At 37.3% G+C, this 18106-nt stretch overlaps 1 protein-coding gene across 3 annotated transcripts in view; it reads right to left on the bottom strand.

The window, feature by feature from the left end:
* Positions 1-15220: 15220 nt before the first annotated feature.
* gria2b (glutamate receptor, ionotropic, AMPA 2b) overlaps positions 15221-18106 on the bottom strand; it is a 57613-nt gene continuing 54727 nt past the window's right edge. For 2 of the 3 annotated variants that reach the window (XM_059345592.1, XM_059345591.1), the window contains exons 15-16: positions 17947-18081; positions 15221-17301 (exon numbers count right to left, since the gene is read on the bottom strand). In XM_059345592.1, the coding sequence (XP_059201575.1) occupies positions 17137-17301; positions 17947-18081 (300 nt within the window). In that variant the 3' untranslated portion in view covers positions 15221-17136. Of the gene's footprint in view, positions 17302-17832; positions 18082-18106 lie in introns of all 3 variants that reach the window. The other variant, XM_059345593.1, reaches the window with a different exon arrangement.

Here is an 18106-nt window from a genome sequence, read left to right on the forward strand (position 1 = left end):
GTGTCGGCCTTCTGTTCTGCCTTGGCTCTCATAGCGAGCCAGCCCATATGTCAATGCCTCTCCGGGGACCTACATGCTTCCACCTGAGCTCAGAGTAATATAAAAAAGGAAAACATAAAAAAGAAAACAATGTTCACCAATACATGAATTGTATGGAATATATACATTATTGAACTTTAGAGAGATAAATAAATCATGACGACAACACTGACACAATCCATAGGACCTAAAGCCCAGAGCTCTGTCCTGGCAGGATTTGGGGTTAATGAGGTATCTTCCGGTTTAACTTTGGGTTTTCAGTGTAGTGACCGTGGTTCCCTTACTGGAGTACATTGGCATGGTAAACTCAGTGGTGGAAGGAGTATTCAGATGCCTTACTTTAGTAAAAGTACTGATACCACATTGTGAAATTACTCCACTACAAGTAAAAAGTCCTGCATTCAAAACTTACACTGATACAAAAGTATCATGATCTAAATGTACTTAAAGTACCAAAAGTAGTTATGTAGAATGAACCTCTCAGATCGAAGCCTATATTCTAAATATATTATTGGATTATCTGTATTGATGCATTTATGAAAGCAGTATTTCCGTTTTTGTAAAGAGCTAATTTAGGGCTCATTTTAGCCACTTAATATATACCATCATGAGGTTTAATTTTTTTTAATTTAAAGTCTAATCACTTAAATTGATCATGTTTTGTATGTAAAATCTTGACCTGAAAAGTAACTAAAGTTATCAGATAAAGGCAGTGGAGTAAAAAAAGTGAATTTTCTTCAAAAGAGTAGAAATATAAAGTTACATAAAATGGAAATATTAAAGTAACATACTTTTACTTTAGAATAGAGATTAGACTTGTACTTAAGTACAGTAGTTGAGTAAATGCACTTAGTCACATTCCACCACTGGGTATACTGCACACCTAACCACTCCAAAGCAGGTTATTTTTGAGGTAACAGACCCAACTGACCAATTAATTATCTTTGAGTGGCTTTCCCTGGCCATTTTTTGTATGAGAAACATTGACTTATTGAAGTTCAAAAGCCTTGAACTTGTGGTAGGACGTATTATGATGCACTTTAGAAAAAGTAAGCCCACTTACCGCTTTGAAGTATTTTTATGATCACTGGGGTATATGGTATGTGGCGGAATGTGTGTTTTTATGTAAAAAAAAAAAAAAAAAAGCACTAGGTTGTGTGCTGCTGGGTGGCTCGCCAACTAAAGTCGTTAACCAACTAGCTACGCAAGTAATCAATACAACAAAAGTTTCTGGAACTTATTTTTAGAAAATAATGGATACATTTTACTAGCCACTTTTTGGTGTGACTGAGCCATAACTTTAACCTTAACTTCAATGCCACTCACACTATCTTAAACCCAATCTAACCCTATCCGTGACCCCGGAACAGCCTTTTGAAGCAGTGAGTAATGGCCACATTCGAACATTTCCTCACTGTAAAGGTCTAAAACTCAAACTGGTCCACACAAAGATACGTGCACTCAAGCAAAGACACACATATAAACATACGCCCATCCCTCACCCTTATTCTCACACACACACACACACACACACACACAGCTGCAGATCAGCAGCAGTATGAGGCCTCTGCCCATGCATAGCTGAAAGGCAGTTTGCTCATGTGAATAGCATTGCAATCTACATAGGCTACATAAATCAGGGCAAGCCAGTGTGATGAAAGATTTAATCTCAGTGGTCTTGAGTGGACATGGTAGATCCATCTTCCCAGACGAGAGGTCCATTTCCCCAAACACCCCTGACAATGCCAGTTCCATCAGCAACCAAGGCATTCGGAGGCAGATGGCGTTGTCTGAGAGTGGAATCTTCCTTTGAAAACCAAATGAGTCCCATTTCTGAACGCTTACTGAAGCTAACGCCTCAGATATCTGGCTACCATTTCAGTCATTTCCAACTGAAATTAAGAAAAAAAAATGAGGAGAAACCTTGACATGAACTCAGCCTCAGGGACAGACAAACATTTCAGATCAAGCTCACACAGCAATCTGTTATTAAAAACAATAAAAAATACATCCAAATTGCAAGTCTTTATCAATAAGAATCAATGTTTTTGAATAGTGGACAGGATATAGGGAAGGACTGATTTTTAGAGCTCAAGACTTTTTTTTGCACAGATGGCAACCGACTGTGGCACACCCCAAACAGCTGCTGCAGAATTTGTCCTTCTTCAGTAGAGCTGCAATGTTGTTTACCAATTTACCTATTGCAGTCATCATTATTTTTGGAACTTCCTTCATTTATCATTTATAGTGCATCAACTTATGGTGGCATTTTGCTGGATTGGGAGTCTGTTTTGACTCAGCAGTATTTGATGTTTTCATTGCTTCTTTTTTGAATATTTAACATTATGACAAAGCATGTAGGCTACATGCACATTTACAAATATTTTTAAAATGTGCTGAAAAACATTTGTCCATCAGTGAATGATGAGGATTAGGTTTTTATCCAAAAAGAGGACCTCAGAAATTGAATCACTTAAGTCTGTGTAGTGCAAAACTTCAGTAGAGTCCCAAGACTGCATACTTACACGTTTGTCGACAGAAAAACAGTTTAAATTTGTTTTGTCAGACCTACATTTTTATGCATCTGTGGATGTTATTATACATTATTATTAGTCTGTGTCCTAGATGTTTGGAATCTGGCCTGTAACTGTAGGGGTACTGGTTTGAATCCCAGGACTGACAAGGACTAAACATAACACCCCCACACTGCTGCAAGGTGTGTTCACTGGTGTGTAAAAAGGATGGGTTAAATGCAGAGTTCGAATTTCCCCATTGTGGGACTGACTGGGGATTTCCACCGGGCGCGTTACAGCAGCGGCACGGCTCCACCGCGGTTTTGCTGCGTTTTCTGCCCAGCGTCAATTCACACCAGGCGCGTTACAGCAGCGTCACGTCAGCTTAGCGAGACGGTCGTATACACGCGAGATCACAAGCTCACGAGATCACGTGATTAATCCTGACCATACGGGAGACCGCGAGATCCCGTGATAAACTCTAAACTCTATTTATACAGTCTATGGATAAACTGTGTGTATAAAGTAAACAACAACAACAACCAACAGCTTACTTTGCTTCTCTGACGTGAAAGATCTGTTGATCTGACCATCTATCCTTATAAAAACAATATGTTATGTCATAAATGATTGTATGATGTTCCACTTCAACAATCAGTCTCTTGTCTTCCGTGTCGCCGATCCTCTGAGACCCTTTGATTGATTGATTGCTGATCTGGTGCCCTGGTCATAACATAATGTTGATGTGAAGTAGTTTTAGGCTGCATGAACTGCGTATTGTGTTTTATTTTGAAAGGGGGCGGAAGTGTTTTACGTTGATTCTGAGTCGGACTTCCTGTCTGGTGCGATCTGCTCTGTTGAGATTCACGCGGTTTGGCAGCGTCTCGCGGAGAAATAGAAGTCTGCTCGCGTAGAGACGCTGCTGAGACGTTGCTGTAACGTTATGCAGCGCGCCCGGTGGAAATGCTCTCATTGATTAGAGTGTTACCTATTTGCAACGGCGAACGCGGTGCTGACGTGACGCTGCTGTAACGCGTCCGGTGGAATCTTAATCTTAATATTACACATTTAACATCTAGTTGTATTCTTTCCCTGGCTTTTGAGGTTTGGCAGATTAAGAAATATTCAAGAAAACAGAATACATATCATTTGGTAGAAGCGGAAAGTCCCCTTTGCATTTGCACTCTACATTTGTTAATCACTTTATTGTGTAAGTTTAAAATGAAAAAGTCGAAATATTTTGGTGTACAGATGATCAAAAACTGGAGAAATGTTTGCTAACTCTATTATAAAGAAAATTGTATGGACTAATTTGGATTTTGTATTATATAAAGAAGGTCTTATTGTCAACATCGTGTCAACATCAGAGTGTCTTGTTAGCTCTTGATGGTTGCATACTTGTACATTAATAAAAAATATATATATTGTTTATTCACACTAGGTTGTTCCCTGGCTTCGATAAAACTCGAAGACACAGTACATCCAGAGTGCATATCAATACAGCACATTTCTCTGAGCTAAATTTTATCTGTTGGTATTATCCATTTTTATTGTGAGCTCACAGCAGCATCTCAGGATGGCCTCCCTCTGTACATCGTCATATATCCCACAACATTACAAGACAGATCATTAGTTTATTGCTCAGCCAGCATTGCCAAACAAGTGAGCGTGAACAATGCAAAAAATTGTAAGGGGAGGGAGAAACGTACTCCACTAATAAACTGAGAGAAAAGATTGAAATTGTTTGTTTCTGACTGCTGTTTTTGTTTTGTTTGTGCTGCTGGCTTGAACATTACCAAATTACTCTCTCCGTCTGGGAAAATGGAAATAAAGACGGATCTTTGGACACACACAGACATCTGATTGATCGCAACACATAGAGTGCTTAACCTGTCACAGCACTGAGGGACTCTCATAAATTAAACAAATGTGATCAAAGTGCAAATCTGCAGCTTGCTTTATTTTGAATGTCACTGCTATTAAACACAGCTGCTGCGTCTGTTAAGTTGCATCTGTGACATTTGCAGAAGAAATGCCACCTCGAAGCCGCTCGCACACCTTCGACGTGCTTGAAGCGATAGAAAACAACAGAACAACAGCTTGCCATGGAGCGTTACCATGGAAATGTATTCGACCTCGTTCAAGAGAGAAGCTCTCGGTTCATTTTGAAACACCCCTCACCGTCACACTATCCAGAATCACACATGATTATACACCAGATAAAACACAACAGCTGTTTGTTTTATCCTCATGGGTGACTTAAAATGGTGGTATGCATGGTAAGAGCAGCCCCCCTCCTCCTCCTCGTGCACCAACGTGCAGCTACAGGGATGACACGCTGTACTGGAACATGAGAAACCCAGCTAACACTGTTGCCATGACAACCCAGCCAGCGGATAACTGTTTTACAGCACACAACACCACCCACCACCTTGACTGCTTCAGAAATATGTTGCTCTTCTTTGCTCTGTGTGGCGAGATGCTTTGGTAGTCACTCAGGGGTTCTAATCACTCACTGTGGTGATTAGACTACCTCCAGTTAAAGAGTTGTCTTCTCCCCTCATTAGAGCTACAGACAAATGAATGGAGTAAACACTAATGAACCATTCTATTGTTGCCTGTGCATAATACAAGCAGAAATTAACCGGAAATGTCACATCTGCATTGGAAATGTCATTGGCTTTAATAGGTGTACCCCAACTCATAATATTATCTCTAATCCTTTCCGTTTCTCTTCAGTACTTTTGTTCGTCTCTTAGACAAAATAAATGAATATCACTATATTCAATATATCATCAGGGACTTTGTCATTTACTTTCTGGAGGATAAAACAGGGTTTTTAACCTCATCAGTACAAACAAAGTCTTTTTTTTGTAGGAAGTTTCAAAGCAAAGATGTGGTTTCAGAGACGTGGGCCCTCTTTTTCATGTTCATGCAGCTTTGGGGGCTAATGGGACCAGCAGTGGAAGTTGCTTTTATTACCTATCTTGCAATACTATTGCTCTTTTTTTTCTTTATGAATGTATTATATAATACAATACTTCATTGTATTTATTTCAGTATATCCATTTTTTTACTTTAATATTTCTATTTTTATGTCCATTTGTTCATTTCTCTATTTACTCAATTTTTTTTAATTTAATTTCAATTTAATCTATTTTTATTTCTATATTTCTCTATATATTTTTCCATGTTTCGCTTTTTTTTTCTATTTGAACATCTCTATTTACTTTAAATGTATTTATTTATTTCCAAATATCTATTTGTACCTATCTCTATCTATTTACTTGCATTTGTGTTTGATATTGCGGTTGTATAATTAGTATAGTGCAAATGTAACTTTATTTTATTTACATAATTACTTATTTGTACTTCTATTTCTTATACAGCAGCAACTGTAACAAATATACACATATTATTTTTATATTATTCAGAAAAGTAACAATCTTAGGATCCATCAGCTGTTGGTCTGACGATGAGCTTCTGTTGGCATGGTGCCGTATCTCTGGGGTTTTTATAAAGCCAGTATATTGGATGTCCTGGCCAAGACTTTCTTATTGTTTACAGTTTGAAACAACATTCACTGTAAAAGATAATAAAAAGCCAGCCTTTAATGGTTAGCACTTTCACCTTACAGCAAGAGGATTGCAGCTCTTTTCTGTGGAGTTTGCATGTTCTCCCAGTGTGAGCATTCCTTCTCTCCAGGTCCTCCGGCTTCCTCCCACAGTCAAGAGACATGCAGCTCAGGTTTCAATGGTGACTCTAAATTGTCCGTAGGTGTGAATGAGAGCATCAGTGCTTGTCTATATGCGTGTCTGTGACCTGCAACCCTCTCGCCCAGTATCGGCTCCAGCCCCCCTGTGGTTAAGGATAATGAATGAGCGAATAATAAAAAGTGAAATCACCATCAGATCAATGGGTTCCCAGATTTAACTTCAGTCAATTGGTCAACACTACTTGGACTCCAAAGGGACTACAAACATTAACCCAAACACTTTCAGTAACAGTAATTTGGTCCTGTTGCTTATAGATTCTGTATTCATGTTTATGGAGATTATGATAGGTTTAAAATGTATAACAGAAATATAGTGTGTGTCATAGATGCTGTTTTTCTTCTCCCGTATTTTACTATAGATTGAATGGTTTTGGTATCATCCTTTTTCTTGTCACAACACTAATTCGTTTACACATTCTTCCTGACAACAAGATAATTCATGTGCTAGTGGGGGAAGACATTTAGGGTTAATTGACTCCAAGGGCTAATCAATTATCATCTATCCCATCCACAGTTAAAAATCTTTGTGAATTTCCTGTATATAAAATTAGAACTGTGAACTGTCTTTGAGGCAGATCAATAAAAACTTTGAAATTGCTAAAGCATCAGAGATCTGAGACCAGGTCATAATATCAAATGCAAAGAGAATTAAAGTAAACATTCATTCTGATAAGATCTTAATTTCAGACTAAAGGGATAACTCCACATCTCTAGGCTGCTTCTTATGAGATAAAATTAATTCTATTTATCCCTACAGTGAAACCAGGTTCCAATTAATTCGGTTAAACAATTATGTGTGACCTATTTATCAAAAAAAATAATTCCACCAACGGAGACGTTGGACATTACATTTTATAATCTTGCTCCGTCTGTAAACATCACTTTGTTGTTGGGGTTTGCAAGGCACAAACAAATCCCTGTCCACTGCCATCTGAATCATTGTGATGTAAATTAATGTGATCCGGTTTAAGCATTGCTGTCTCACCAGCTCAGGTGCTGAAAGGACATGACACTGCCTTTTATCCTGTACCACAGTAAACCTGAACTGCTGTTTTAAATGGCAGGGCTATCATTGTCATTTCAGAAGCAGACGTTTTGGAATTGATTACTTTTCAAGATCTGACATACGATGATATGTTCCATGTCACTGGCTTCTTAAATGGGGAATCCAGTCAATATTAATTTGACATAAATTGTCACCTTGATTGCATTCTGGTGATATTTAGGTTACCTTCATTAAGTTTAGCTGGCGGACCGACTACTAAGCTGCTAGACAAACCAGAAATGTCACTGAAAATGTAGCAGGATAGAAGTGGAGATAAAATGAATCAATAAGAAAATAAACAACGTCATTATTTTATAGAAAAATGGCATTCAGTCAAATTACTGAAACAAAAGGTTAAAATCAATCATTCAGTGCTTTATTAAAGGAATACTTCACCCTTAAAATGCCTTTTTCTATATCAATTGCTCACCCTATGTGACCTTAAAATTTTAAATAAAAATGTGTTTTTCTCGCATGACACCATGGTGAACAGGGAATCCGGAAAATCGAGCAAATGCTTGGTGAATTGAAGTAAATGGGGGGCTCATTTAACAACAGCAAATGTATCGAAGAATGCCGTTACACTAACCTGCAAAAGGTTGGAAAATGTCCAGCACATTTTCAGAAACTTTCCAGAAACTTTCTGTGGGAAGTTAAGCTGGGAAATTTTGTAAATATTCAAAATAAAAAAAACATGACATTTATTTTTAAGTATAACTTCATCAATTATTTTATTGAACAATCAGTTCTTTCATTGAACAACAAAGACATGAATGTTGAGTTAAATATTACTTGTCTTCTCCAACCCCCCCCCCCTAAAAATCTCAAAAAGTCCCATTCAAAATGTTAAATGAAAAGAGACCCTACCCCTCTAAAAAAGTCCCATTCAAATGAAATGTAAATGAATTGAACATCTAAACCAATAATTGAACATGTAATGGAGGAATGCACAGTGCATATAGGGGTGTGGCCTCAGTAGCCCTGCAGTAAATGCATGTGATTGAGGAACAGCAGATATTCAAGTGTACTTGCATGAAATCTGGATATTTTAGTCAAGATTCTGCTAAAATATATATTTTTCAACTATATTTAAGTTCCCTGTTGAGGGCCAACCTTCAATTTTGTATATTTCTGGTTTATGCTCATTAATTCCTGTTAATTCCCATAAATTCCCGTTAATTCCCATGGAAAGTTTCAAACTTTAAAAAAAATTACTGTCATTTTGAAAACTCTTCAAATCTTTTGCATCTATTTGCAACATTTTCGCTTGCATCTCAGGCTTGTGCAAGTGCACTGCTTTTCCTGAGAAGACAATAATTGATGCAAAAATGGTCATTTGAAGGGCAAAGTACTCCTTTAAGTACTTAGATGACAATGAATATGGCAATGAGTTGACAACTTTTGCAATCACTTGCGGTAGTAAAAATCTCTTGCATCTTAAATCTGCACCATCAATGCTGTGTGAGCATTTCTTCATTGGTGCATTTTAATGAGGCCACAGCAGCCAGTCAGGCCTTAGTTAATAAACCTGAAGATGAAGCATCGCCCTGGCTGCGCTATTGACGTCTCCTATATGAGGTGGCAGATTCAGGCCATTCCCTGTGTACCTTCTGTCATCATTAGCTTCAGCCAAGGGAGCATCATCTGAACATCCATTGACAACCAGCAATGTGAATTGCTGAAGGGAGAGAGAGAGTGAGACAGAGCTGGCTCCTCTCAGGATCATTGCTCACATGGGTGAAGATTCATTTTGGTTAACCATCCCTCCGTGCTGTGATTGGCTGAACTAATGGCCCATAAGCACACTTGATTACACAAAGGTGGTGAGACTGATTGGTGGAATGATAGCGTTGCTCCTGGGGAATGTAACTTCAATAAGTCATTTCCACACAGAAGAAAAACAAAAAGGCTTGTTCACTTTCTAAAGTCAACAACATAAATATTCATATGTGTAGAACTAGTTACATTAGTACTGATAATTTTACTCCATCTTCCACATATAAAAAGTTCAAAAGCAATAAATGGCATGAAACCTCAGGCTGGAGCTACTTTCATAAAGGAGAAAACTGTTTACCATGTTGCTGAGGGACAATCCTAACCTTTAAAGACTCATTGGTCTTAAAGAAAAGGCTAAAACTACAGAAGCTGGACGGATTAGGGTTATGCAAATATATTTATTTTGGGTGGAAGTCAAACAGCAATATGGTTCTGAAACAGGAAAGGAACTTCAGTAGAAATACAGGGAAAGGTATACGCAACATTGAAAAAAAATGTTTTTTCTAGTTTGTATTCTGTATTAAAAAGCATAAATGCCTTTGTTTTATAAGAAAAAATATTTTTTAGTGAGAATAGGTCTTTCTTTAAAACTATGGATATCTAATTTTGCCACTAAATCCTTCCATTATTAAAGGAATGAGGCTCAAGAAGATATACAAAAGGGAGGCTTAATACTTAAACACCTTTAAGCTGTAGAGGGAGAGAAAGTCCTGCACATTTCAATCTTCCAAATGTACAAGATTTTACCTACTTTTCTCATTTAATTTCATCTTATGAGATGGTCTTATATTGAAGCTCATCATTTACTTGCCTTTTTTCTGGTTTGGAAATATCTTCCAAAGGACTATTAGTTTATGAACTTGGATAATATTTTTGCATATATACGCATGTGTTTTCTGACTGTTTAAACTGTCTATAAATCACACAATCTTACTAGGAGATGTCCTCACCGCTGTTAAACTTCGGTAGACATCAATTTTAAAAGCCGGCCCCTCCTCCAAGTAACCTTCCTTGTTTGGAAGCCCTGTACTATTTGGTTTTCATCGTGCCAAGAATTGATATTTTCCTCTTTCCACAACAAAAATAGAGATTAACGGGTTTTTATCACAAATGAATGTCAACAAAAGGACTGTTGGTGATGAGACCTGAGTTCAAAGAATTGTCCACCTGGCCCCAAACCTCACTATGTTTGGGCTGACCAGATGTGTCCACTAACTATAAGCCTGCTGATCCAACTCAGTACCAGGTAGTGAGCAACTCCTCTCCTCTACGATGGTGTTTAGATCAGGATACGTGAGAAGTGAAGGTGGAGTGTGACGGGGGAGCTGAGAGTGATTTCTGCCTGGAGCAAAGAGAGGCTTTTTAGAAAGTCAAAGTGTTTGTGCTCCTGTCTCTCTTCAAGACAGTGATCCATCCCATGAGTACAACATATCACATATGCACAGTGTAATGTACAGTATGTAGGTAAAAACATCAAAGTTTGAAAAATCTGGGATGAGCTCAAACAGTGACAGTGAACCCTGATTGTTCTTCCCAACGGGAAGCCACTTTGGAATCATAACGCGACATGGATTCAGAGTAAAACTATCAGAGCTGAATCCTCACAACAAAAGATGAGTGACTGCCATTTAATACACATGGTTCTACAATTGAAGTAAGTCAAAACGTACAAGCCTGTCCTCGTGGAAAAGAATGATTTGGTGAGTATTTGGTGACAAAAATCTATTTTCCCCCCAAGTTTCTGTTTTGTAGGGCATCAACACTGAATGTACTGTTTAGAAACCGAATGCAACAGTTAAAATTAGTTTCCGTACACATTTTTCTCCCACTTAACAAATACTACAATGATGGATATGAAATTAATATACAGTATTATGACCCATGTTATGTAGGAACATTTAGGTTGTTGTGAGTGTTAAACCCTCTGAACCCCAAAAGGCCATTTCAGGGCATTTTTTGCTATTTTAAAATTTTACTCGATGTGGCCTGATATTTCACTGAAATATATAAAATATAACATAAGTCCTGCAGCTCTATATAATCAGCAAAATCATGGCTAGAAGTGGGAACAACTCAAAAATGTCTTGAAGTTGAAAGTTGAATCTTCTTTGAAATTATTTTCTAAAATTTGGAATAAATTGGAATTTATATACACAACACTTTTCCAAGTAACCGCAAGTGTTGTAAATATTGGAGAAAAAATGGGTCTCTACTTGCTCTGTGTTGTACAAAAAGAAATCTTCAAAAAAAAAAAAAAAAAAATCAACCACAAGAAATACACAGGTGCTGAAGAAACAGGGGCTATACAACATGTATAAAACATTTTCAAGATCTGCAGTCCCTAGGAAACTATAATTATATTACTATAAAGAGCTACTGTAGCCAGACATGATTTTAATATGATGTAGTTAACTTTGAGGTGTGATGAAAAATGAATACAAAGAAGTGGAGAGGAACATACGAGCTGACGGGGAGAAAAGAGGGATTATCTTTATGGAGCAGAGGGAAGTCAAGCATCTTCATGGAGATATGTGACATTCATTAACACTCGGCAGAAGGAGGGAGGACTAAATAAGGCACCTCATCACCCGACTGCTTTACTCTCACAACTAGGAGATTTACTCTCCTCGGTGGACTGTAAAACTCTACAAAGGCCTAATCTTTAGTTACCATGGTGTTGGTGGTGGCCAAAATCCTGTATTTACAAGAAGAGTAAAAATAAATCTTAATATCTTGTGTTTTTACAGTGGCCATGAGGGCTGGGAATGCTGCTGTAAATTATCACATTTCTGACTGCATCAGTATTTTTTCCCAGTTAAATGTCTATCAGAGAATCCAATGTTAAGTCCGGTGAATCCATCTGCACCACACACACTTCTTTTGCATTGAATAACTTCAAAGAGGAGTCACAGAGAGTGGCTGCAGCTGTGGCCAGAGTAGTCCCTCATTACAGAGGGAAACATGGAGAGAGTATGTTGTTGAATACTTTTTAGCACTATGATGCTAGCTTGTCAGTGAATTTTGCTCATTACAGTCGTGGTTGCCAAAACTTTAAATAGGCTATTGGTGGACTTTAATCTAGGGCTGTTGATTGTCACATTTTATTTGGGATTGCCCAAAACTGTGACATTTTAGTGGGCCTTGAACCCCCTGCACACCAGTAGTCCATTAACTTCACTTTAACTGTTTCAAAAAAGAGGTTGGTTTGCAGACAGTTATGAGACAGGAGTCGATGGTACATATATATATTTTTCAAAGATTTTCATCTCATTTGTCACCTTGATCATACAAATTTGATGAGCAAGCTTGTGGAGCTTTAGTTCTCGTCTCATATAACTTATTATTAAACATAATGGGAGGTATTTGTGAACAAAACACTATAAGGGCAGTAAACAGGACTGTAATGACAAAATAGAAAAACGTTCTGGGAGCTATTGTGACTGATTTTCATCAGGGACAACTCTGGGATTTTTTAAAAATGGGTTGGCACATGTGGGGATCGAGAATCAGTCAGTAAGGATCATGGGAAATCACAACATTCTAACAGACACAAACACTTTTTTATGAGTCTTATTCAGTGCCCTGGGCCATAATCAAGGTGGTAATACATGAAAAGTGGCCCTGGATACAACAAATGGTACCAGCTGATGACATATATCAAATGATCCTGGACTAACAGACTGCAGTATTGAAATTAATTATTGAAAAATTACTACCAAATGTTATAAAACAACATACTCACAACGAATACAGGACAACAAGCAAAAACAAAGTTACAACGTAAAACACAACTGACAGAACCGCCAGGCCCCATCTCACACCAGACAAGAACACACAAACAGCTGAGCCTTCGCATAGATAAACTGTTCCATGAGCCCAGACAAGAACATCCAAACATCCAAATAGTTGTATGTGTGTGTGACCGTGTTAACTGTTGACTTTCAGCAGAATGCCTTTCTACGGATAAAAGTGCAGATTAGCTCATCTACACTGAAAAAAAAATTTTTTTTGGCCTTCTAATTATTATTTCAATCGTCTATATAACTTCTACAAAAAAATATGAATTCAGTGCTTTTACTTTAAAATAGCAGATTTTCATGTAGTGCATTACTTAGTGATTGTTTGTTATTCTGTGTCCTCAGTTTTGTATGTAAATTGTATCATTCGTTCCAAGTAATATTCACTAAACCAGTTCATTGGCTTAATTAGTTGATATTTTCAAGTAAAATGTAAGTGATGGACATCAGTGAATCTGCAATTTACTTGTGTATTTTCATTTTAAAAAATTAGTGGTTCTATTAAATAAATATTACTTAGAAACAGCCTGAGTAAAGATTACAAACACTTGTGGAAAAACTTGCCTAGCTTTTAAGTAAATGTAAATGTTTTTCAGTGTATATGTGCAACAGACACAGACTCAAAGTTGTTTTTTGTTGTTTTTGTTTTTTTACATTGCAATGTAAAGCCAATCAAGAAAGCAGCTTCTCTTCCTGTTTTCAACAGCTGTCAAAAGTCGCAGCTATAATAATGGTCTGTGGCTTAACCGTAACACCGGTTAAAAGCCAAGTTTGCACAGCACACAGCAGCATAGCTAAAAACATTTTTGCAGAAAAGGTATAAATATTAAAATAAGGTTTAAATGCTGCAGCAGTAGGCCTACATAATAAATCAAACACTTTACCTTTAGCCAGGTGGTGCTGCTGCTGCTGTTATTCCCAATGAGGTTGAGGAGATAAAGTCCCTTGCTGATGTCCAAAATGTCTGTGTGGCCAGTTTAATAAATGTCAGTTAATTAAACCAAGCTGGTGTGAATTTAAACTTCATGTTCAAAAACATCTGCCAGGTAAAAGAAAGTCAGAAGGCTGAAAATGCTCCCTGAATGCTAAATCCCATTAGCCTGGCTAACGCCAGACTAATCACAAATGAGACTGGATGGAGGTTCGAAATGAAATTCGAGCGCGCAAGGCAGTATGGGTATACCCAGGCTAAAATCCCATAGCGGTGACAGCAGCATTGCTCAGGTGAGCATAGGACACCTGAGGCTGTTGGAGCGCTGGTCGACTCCTTAATGGCTGCAACACAGGCTACTTGATAAAATTACTTAATGTCAGTTGCTCTTGATGTTTTGTGATTAAAGTAAATTAGTATTTTAATGGTGCACTGCAAAGAGACAAGAATTGAGTCATCGCATAAACCGGTTAATTAAAACAGACGCGGACAAACTCGAGAAAAGCAGTCCAATTTACAGTTCCGGTAGTGAGTGTTCACCTGCGGGCCAATCACAGGCAGAGAGAAAGGTGACGACATGCTGCATTAGAGTTGTGTAGGAATAATCGTGAAAATGAGTTTCCGACTGGGAAAATTCAATTTTATTATTATTATTTATTAATAATTAATATTTGTCAATCTTATTTCAGGAAGTAAAAGGCAGTTTAGGCCTTTAACTAAACCATTTAGTATCAGCTAAATAATGATAACTTCTGTTTTGAACCAAACAGCCATTCAGCATATTCATTAATATAATAAAATAATGGCTTTCTAGTTTTTTGTAGCTTTCCACCAATAGCCTTATCAGTTAAAAAAAAGAAAATTACCTCAAAGGGTGACCTTTGATTAGATTGGGTTTGATAAACTTATTACTTACTGACACTCACTGGGCCTCATGCAAGAACATTTTTGTATTCTTATCTTAACTTTCCTCTCTTTTTATACAATTTATATAGGATTTTCAAACTCAAAATCACTTAAAATTAATGAAATATACAATACATTAATTAAAAAACTGCAACTCTTAGAATAAGTCTCGTAAATTGTGTTTATGTCTGATAGAAAATTCTAATTACAAATAAATTGGTGAATCAGCAAGCTCTCCTCAACTCACTTTAACATGCCACTTAAGAACAAATCTGTCAGAACGAGTTGTTCTTGCATGAGTCCGATTGCAGACAAAAATAACCTGTGGTTTTATTTAAATAGGGTAATCATGTTCCATCTCATTGAAACCAAATAAGGCACCATTCTGTGGTCCACAGGATGAACACCAACTTATCCTAAATAAATGACACACAGAGATAACAAGAGATCAGCCACTTTTATTTAGAAAGAGTCCCAAAAAATAAACAAGTTAGCACACATTCCATATACAAAATGTCAGTGAGAATAGCCTGAATATGCAATGAAATTGATAAGCAACTACGGTATATGTTTTCTATTGTCGATTACAAAAACAACAGTGATAATAATAATAATACAGTTTGCCTCCCTTTGTGTCGCAGTGGAGGACTCTTCAAAGGTCAATTTCATAAAATAAAATAAAATATTGTAATTGGAAGTGCTAGTCTGTATAAGTTTTATAAATAACTTACTGCATAACTGAAAAATAATAATACTGTATTTTCTGAATAAAAACCCAAATTCAGTATTTAATGGAAGCAGAGTAGCTTTGACACCGTAATGAAAAGGGGCTATAATTTTTCATATTCAAACTTTTTATATAAAATATATGTATATATGTATATATTGTATATATGTCTAACATTGTATTTCCAATTTCAAACAATTAACCTCACAACTTCAACATTAAAAATGAAAACGCATGTTTGGCAGTAATGAAATAAACTCATGTAGTATTTGCGGCAACAACATGCAACTGGTGCTACTTTTATTGTCAGATCAATGCAAAATACATGGAGACTGGAAAACAAAGCGTAAAGGCTATTGTATTAGCACTGTCATTGCCACCAACTGTACATCTAGTTACAAAAGTTACAGAATGTATCATTTACATTCACTGAGATGACAGTGAGTGATTATATTAAGACTATATTCATATCTACTGGCACTAGAATTTGGCACTCTTAACTTATTTGGCATTTTAAAACCACCACTTAAAACCATGTGGATGTTGATGCCTCTTTTTGATGTCACTTCAAAAATGTGATGCGATAATACCAGACCATACTATATATTTTTTTCTGTTTTGCATTCATGGCATGTAAACTGGTCAATTTCCCATTTGAAAGTAGAACAACCCTGGTTCTTATCAGAAAAAATACAAACAACAAAAGCACTGAAGCAAACAAATAGACAAAAGTATAAAGCAAAAATCGCTGCACCAACTCTTAACAAGAAAAACATAGAAGGATTGATTCCAAATGTCAAGCATTGACATATATTTCATATCAACACCAAATGTTAAAGAATAAAATATACAGGAAAGTTTAGAATAGGAATTAATTACATGATTTCAACATCTCAGCCCCATATGCAATGTATTTGGCTTTAAAAATATGGAACTAGAAGCTGTTTAGTTTTTTTTTCTTTCTTAATACTCACACATTAAGATGTTTATATCCAACCAGTATGTAAGCAAGTTTATTTAAAAGCTATTTTGTGAAAATACATAAAAATATTTTTTTCAATAAACTTTTTTTTAGATTTTCTTAGAAAAAAAGGACAGTTTCACATCTTAATGCAGATGATATCAAGTGTGCTTGAAAATCCTGTTTGGCGGTGGTGGCTACAGAAACGGTGTGTTTTTTGACGACATCTTCACCCCCAAGCTCTTCACACACACAAACACACACACACACTCGCTCACAAACACAGTTGAGATGACTGAAACTCTTGAACTCCCAGAAGCAGCCATTGCCGTCAATCAAGCTCTCGTTTCCGTCTCAGTCCAGTCCAGACAGTTAGGAAAGCGTGGTGTCATCAGTTTAGAAAAAAAGAGCCTCCCTTTTATATTCTGAGATGTATTTCCACCCAGAGAGAGAGAGAGAGAGGTGTTTTATACGGCGAGAAATAGAGACAGAGAGCAACAATACAAGTCTTTGTGAGACACAAAAATGAAGCCTCCATCTCCCACCTTTCCTTTTTCACCTGACAGAGACAGAAAAAGCGCCAGAACAGAATGAGGAAGGGTAGGACAGAGAAAAAAAAATCACTCTATTGAAACCATTGTAAGGCACTCAGAAGTTTCTCATTGATCAGGACAGATCTGTCAGGCTGACGTTTAGTCCCATGTCAGGTCTCACGTAAGGGACAGCGTGGACAGCTTTAGGAAACTCTGGAGTCATCACCCGACCATTCTCCCCAGTACTCCCAGTGACGGAAAGTCTCGCTTTGTTCCTCATGGCGTCCCCAAAGGTCATCTAAACGAACAAAGGTCACGTGTACACGCAGACACAAGCCATCGCAAACATTAACACATTCACGCACACACAGGTATCCATACACAAAGAAGGAAGCAACATGTTAGGTTAGAGTATCTTCACATGTGTAAGCTTAAAAGATTAGAAATGTTGAAAACATGACAATGTAGATGAGAACGAAATATGATCTCCATGAGTAACACAATGTAAGATTTAAATGATCATGTAGAGGCTAATGCATGTTCATTGCAAGCATTATTGTTGAAATGTGTTACTAGGACAGAGGTATTAACAAGCATGGCCATCAACAGTCATACATGAAAATGGTTTCAAATAGCAAGGAAACTTAAATGGACAAACACAGTTTTAATCTTTAAAAAGGGGGTATCTCTCTCTCTCTCATTAAATCATAAATCACCAGTACATACGATCCTTTGGCCAACCTCTTCATTCACTAACACTGAAGGATGGAACGGATGGAGCCAAAAAAGCGTGCATTTGGGGGGAATTTATGAAAACCTCGTTCCCTACCCCCTAAATTTTTACACTTTCGATCCCATATACGTTGTAACCTTCCTTATAAGTTGCAAAATTCTGTGAATTCTGCGAGGAAGTTGGGTTAATATTCTGTGCATTCTTTGCCACCTTCATTCGTTTCGCCTCGGCTCGGGACTTGTAACAGAACTCAATCAAGGCCACCAGCATGGCCAAACCGAGTCCTCCGACCAGAATGTAGAAGACCCCAGCCACGTTGCTCAGGCTGAGGGCGCTCGTCTTCTCCTGCGGAGTGCACACGAGACAGAGA

The sequence above is a fragment of the Centropristis striata genome, chromosome 12 (genome assembly GCF_030273125.1).
Source record: "Centropristis striata isolate RG_2023a ecotype Rhode Island chromosome 12, C.striata_1.0, whole genome shotgun sequence".
Lineage (NCBI taxonomy): Eukaryota > Metazoa > Chordata > Actinopteri > Perciformes > Serranidae > Centropristis > Centropristis striata.